General features: G+C 42.4%; 1 protein-coding gene across 4 annotated transcripts in view; it reads left to right on the forward strand.

Annotated features, from left to right (window-relative positions):
- Window positions 1-4,877, forward strand: part of mical3a (microtubule associated monooxygenase, calponin and LIM domain containing 3a) — a 91,825-nt gene extending 86,948 nt beyond the window's left edge. For all 4 annotated transcript variants that reach the window (XM_076732921.1, XM_076732922.1, XM_076732916.1 and 1 more), the window contains 3 exons: window positions 1,131-1,230; window positions 2,383-2,456; window positions 2,569-4,877. In XM_076732921.1, the coding sequence (XP_076589036.1) occupies window positions 1,131-1,230; window positions 2,383-2,456; window positions 2,569-2,753 (359 nt within the window). In that variant the 3' untranslated portion in view covers window positions 2,754-4,877. The remainder of the gene's footprint in view (window positions 1-1,130; window positions 1,231-2,382; window positions 2,457-2,568) is intronic.
- The last annotated feature ends 894 nt before the right edge of the window (window positions 4,878-5,771 follow it).

Raw genomic sequence — 5,771 nt, forward strand, 5'->3', positions numbered from 1 at the left:
GTATTGTGTGTGTGTGTGTGTGTGTGTGTGTGTGTGTGTGCGCGCTCTAGTGTGTGTGTGGGTTGTGTGCATGTGTGCACACTTGCCAAAGTTGAAACCTGTTGCTCCACGCCATCTTCTGTGCGTCATCTTTAAAGTGATAGTTCAGGGGTTTCTGAAGTGGGGTTGTGTGAGGTGCTCAAGCATAGTCAGTGTGTTACCTTTGGAGAAGCAGAGACGAGGATCAGCGCAGAGGATGAACAGTGTACTGCTGTAGACGGGCTCAGCAGCAAAACGCATTGTAGCCACCGAAAAGAATCCCACCTAAAACAATCAATATCAGTTTAAGTGTGCACTACATTAGGAATATTTTCAGCACTCTACCCTCCGTCAGAGGTTCCTTTCCTTTGGTACGACATTTTCTCAACAGAAAACAACACTCCAGGCATTGATCCAGACCTCTAATGAGCCAGACTCAACCATCAGGTAATGCAGCGCTAAATACCTACACATAAATGAAAAGAATCAGAGCTTTCCTTTCTCTCTTTCAGTCTGTTCAGTCTCCATCTGAAAAGTTCCTTTTCATTATCATTCTCATTCACAAACTGCTGGAACTCTGACCCAAACCCCAAAACTGTGTGCGGCATGTGTAGCAATATGAAAATTGTAGAAGATGTAGTTCCAAAGGAAAGGGCTGTATGATGTAAGGTAAAGCCCTGGAAGTATCCGTGATATAGCGTACACTAAAACTGCTCGTGTTTTTTTTTCTTCTTCTTTTAGGTAGGCCATTTTTTTAGGTGGATAAATCATGCTTTGCTGCTGACCCTTGCACAGCAGTACATTGCATTGCATAGCGGTGCTTCTCCAAACAGGGGTCATGCTGATAGCCACTACATACTATAGCTAACACCCTGACTGTGCACAAGTGCCTCATGCAGCAAAAAAAAAAAACCTGGACCGTCCCTTAAAGTATGGTGTGACTGATCACGTTGGTGTCAAGTCCATCCTTCCACGTCACCATCCCTCAGCGAGGACATCCTGGCTTGGCTGTCATTGCATTGCCTGTGTCAGTCCTTGTCTGTGTGACATCAGTGTCATCTCTCAGCCATCTGGCCTCTCACTCCCACTGTGTGCTGCATTCTCTCCTCCAGGCATGGGCAAGAAGGACGATCCCAAGCTAATGCAAGAGTGGTTCAAACTGGTACAGGAGAAAAACGCCCTGGTCCGCTATGAGTCAGAACTCATGATATTGTAAGTATACAACTTGAGTGTTGAGATAGATAAGCTATCTCTCTGCTTATCTATCTCAACACTGATGAGAAAGAACACCTTGGTCAGAGGTTCATTTCCATGTCTTAGCTGCCTATTGTTGGTTGCTATCTCAACTTTCATAGTAAGCAGGCAGCTCGTTGGAAATGTTTTATTCCATCTTTTAGGTCTTTGTGTAGGTACACTGTATCAAGTGATAATTTCAGGATTTGTGAGTTTCAACTTTTCAAAATGTCATAAAAATGGCAGTAAAACAAGACCAGACATCCATAGTCATGCTGAGTTTTTCTTTCTCAACATTAACATTCATGACCTTCAGTGATGAAACCAAAGCTGGACTCTGAGCTGAGTGCTAAGATTATCTGGACACATATGTTTATCTTGGTGACATAGCAGTGTTTACCATGCTTTTCCTGCACTGTTCTCAAAGCACTGCCGAGGTCTGATGGGAGGTTAATTTTAGAGTTATCCTCCCATGAACTCCAGACTTGGTCAAGTGAAACATTTGACCTGCGGATGGCGCTATGGGGACACATCAAGGGATCACCAGAGTCATGAGGATTGATTGTTGGGACCATGACTGTCTGCAGTAGAGATATTTCACTCTGAACCAAACAGAGCAATGACCCTAGAGCCGCTGTTCCAGCCTCGATAAAAATGTCATGCAGCCTGTATTACCTGTGATACATTGCTTGATGATGATATTTCATCATTTAAGTAGAAGGAAGTTATAACCAATGCCGGATGATAGAATAATACTGACTTACTGCCTCATTTTGATGTTGATTATTAATATGGCATCATGAGTTTAAAATGGCTGTTAGCCCCTGTGAAGTCAGAATCATTAATCAATGTAATAATATGATTTGATACAGTATGTTATTACATTTGGAATCCAAGTAGAGAAACAACTTCATTATGTTCTGACACGTCATTAAATTATCCATTGTTCTCGCGTTTTCACTTTCTTAAAGCAATTAGGTAAACTCCTCATCTTTTCTGAACACCTCATCATTTTGAAAAATCCTGCGTAGATAAATGAAGATACTGCCAAAAAGCATAGCCGTTAAAAACTAGAATTTGTCAGTAAAACAAACTTAGATTGTCCATCCTTTCTTTCTCTGTGTCCTCAAGTGCCCGAGAGCTGGAGCTGGAGGACCGGCAGAGCCGCCTGCAGCAGGAACTCAGGGAGCGAATGGCTGTGGAAGGTGAATGGCGGGCCGTTAATTCACAGCGCAGTCAGTCACTCTGACTTGCTCTGAATGTTTACTCTGTGTTATCTGCTCTCTTTAACTCCTCCTTCTCCCGCGCCTCTCTCAGACCACCTGAAGACAGAGAAGGAGCTCGCTCAAGAGAAGCAGATCCTGAATGAGATGTTGGAGGTGGTGGAGCAGCGTGATGCCCTGGTGGCCCTCCTGGAAGAGCAGAGGCTTCGGGAGAAGGAGGAGGACAAGGACCTGGAGGCCGTTATGCTCTCCAAGGGCTTCAACCTCAACTGGGCTTAAAGGAGTTGACTCATGATGGACAGTCTCTGCTTCGCACGGTCATGTTTGATCAGAATCGTCTGCTGAACACCTGCAGCAGTGAATGTGTAAAGATTTCCCCCAACACACACAGACTCTACGACTGCCTCTGACATTGCAGCAGTCTGCAACGTTTACATATCCTATGCCCAAAGGCAGTCCTAGTTAATCACTGCAGTTTTGCTTGCTCTCTCTCTCTGTGGGTGGAGAGGCGAGTACATTCACAGCTTTATCATCCCAGCCTTGAAGTGGATCCTCTCAAACGTAGGGAGGGCGGGGGCCTTTGGGCGAATGTTTCATTCTGGATTGTCTAAAGGGAAGAATGCAGTTCGGTCCTGCTGATGTAAAGGGATTTTAAAGAATTGTTTGTTTGTGTATAGTTGTGTAGAGCAAGTCCTTTTCTCAGCAGATGAGGGTCCTCTCTTTTCCGAAAAGGACTGCTACAGAGGTGTAATCAAACGGTAAATGAACTGCATTTATATAGTGCTTTTCTAGTCTTACCGACGGCTCAAAGCGCAGCACAGCGTTCACCCATTCACACACACTCATACACTTCATGTAAGGTGCCACATGCTCATCAGGAGCGATAACCATTCACACTCACACACTGATGACGCAGCCATTGGGAGCACAGGCCAGGGATCGAACCACGGATCTTCCGATTAGTGGACAACCTACCTCCTGAGCCACAGCTGCCCCAGAACGCTGGAGTGATGTCTCCGATTGCAATCTCAGATTCTCCTTTTCAGCCTGACTGTATGAAGGACATCCTTTGCTGAAGCTGCCTTTCTATCCAGCAGCAAACTGACTGACTCCACATCCTAACGAAAGTCACCACGTTTATCCCTCTCACGGAGTGTTTGAGTCAACGCAAAGAAACCATTAAATATGGCCATGTTTTTTTTTTGTATTTATTATCTTTGTTTGCTTTTTTTTGTTTGTTTTGCATGTGCAGGAGAGAGCCCAGAATCTCATTATCTTGCGTAACTCCCATGCACCCAAAAGCCATTACATGCCAGGAATGAAGGTTGCAGGCAAATAGAAGAACTTAACATCGTCTTTGACAGCTAGGGCATAGAATGCAGCCTCAAGCTATTAACCGTATGAACACTTGAGTCGATAATGATGGGCCTCTCCGTGACATGCCATTCACTGTATATCACACAGACTGTTAACGTTTACAAGTACTTGTCCATGTTCAATATCGGATGTTTATTCCTACTGTGGCAAGCAGCAAAGCAAAGCAACTGTTGAAAAGGAAGACACCGTCTCTTCAAGTTCAGATAAGTTTTTCCTACCGCGTGTTAACAGTGGGACGTCATCGTTAATGAAGCCGATCTCACTGCCGTTAATGAGAGAACAGAATAGCTCACATGACTCATTTTGCGCCACAGGACTCTGTTGTTGGATGGGCTGCAATATCTGAGGAGTACACCACAAGAACTTACACACTACACAACGCTTACATCAGTATTTGGCAGTGTTAATACCCTTGAACAAGATGCCTTTTTCATTTTCATTCTTGACACTTAGGTTAGATTTTATTTTTCTGTGTCGGCTGGCTTTTGAAATAGTCACATATGTGTATCCCTCTGGAACTCGAGATGTCTTCTTTTTTTTTTTTTTTTTCAAACATTTTTATACATGATATCCCCAAACAAACACACACAGATGATTTTAAATGGGGGTGCTGAAGAAAGTGCTTTATTAGCAGCTTGCATCAGGCAGGATCATTGTGGTTTATCTGGTGGACAGTCAAATCTGGTAACCTTTTTGACAACTGTAAAATCCACTGGTCACTGTTTTACAGCACAGAAACACTAAAGGTTATATTTATGACTTGGTATGAGCTGTGAATAAAAAAAAAAAAAAGTTGCGTAATTTTAAGAGTCGTTTTAGATGGTGTGTGATAAGTTTGACATGATTGTATTGATATTTATTAACATGTGTGCAAACTGTATTATATGTAAAGAAAATGAATCCTAATTTTTAAACTGTTCCGTTGACACATGACATGTAATGTAAATGCTTCATGTAGCTAAAATACATAGGGGTGTTGGATGTATGCTGAAAACGGCAATAAAACAATGCAGTTGTTCTTTTCGATGTCTGTTCACTAAAATCTCCCTTTCTGATTGTATGAGTTATGCTTGTGAACATGTTTTATTTAACTGTTATGAAACACAATTGTAGGCTAAAACTAACAGAGTTTTTGGCTACTTTTTTCCCTATTCGGCGAGAGGTCTTCCCTTTCTCTACACCTCCATGACCAGCTCTGTCTGAATTGATAGTCAAGCTCAAATCTGTTTGTTTCTGCAGAGAATATTAGATGCTGTAGCAAAGAGATGAGGCCTGAACCCACATGCATGTAGGTGGATTATATAATACAGTTGGGCTACACTGGTTTAGAAATCTAATATCATATACACTTTATAGCATATATGTTTTGATAAATGCTTGATAAGTCTGTGCTGAATTTACGGAAAAGTCAAGTGGATCAAGACATTTAAATAGTTGTCCAACGATTTAGTGGTGCACTTCCATAAAGCTGGGGGGCTCACAAGAGACAGACTAAAGCAAGAATGATTTAAATCTAAGCAGCAGAGGCAGAGAAATAGACTTGTAGTCCTGAGCATCAAGCATCAAAACACATGGAGTACCTGCAGGCATTAGCAACTGCTTGTCAGACCCTCTGCTGCTAAACGTCCCTGACTTCTGTTAGAGATGTATTCAAGCCCAAGCAGAGGTGACTAATGACGTCACCAGGACGTTGTCCTCTCATAAACTTGTTGATGATATCAACAAGGATGATTTTCTTGGACTGGATAATAAAGCTCCTTGAAAAAGTCTCTCCTCAGTACCAATACAAATTGTACACATGAAAATTATGAGTGAAAGTACGCTATACTGTAATATAAACATTATTTACACGTTTTGATCGTGCATTTATTTTGAAAGCAAATCAAACACTCTCAACTTCCGGCCACCTTTCCCTTATAA

Source organism: Chaetodon auriga, chromosome 6, assembly GCF_051107435.1.
Source record: "Chaetodon auriga isolate fChaAug3 chromosome 6, fChaAug3.hap1, whole genome shotgun sequence".
NCBI classification, from domain to species: domain Eukaryota; kingdom Metazoa; phylum Chordata; class Actinopteri; order Chaetodontiformes; family Chaetodontidae; genus Chaetodon; species Chaetodon auriga.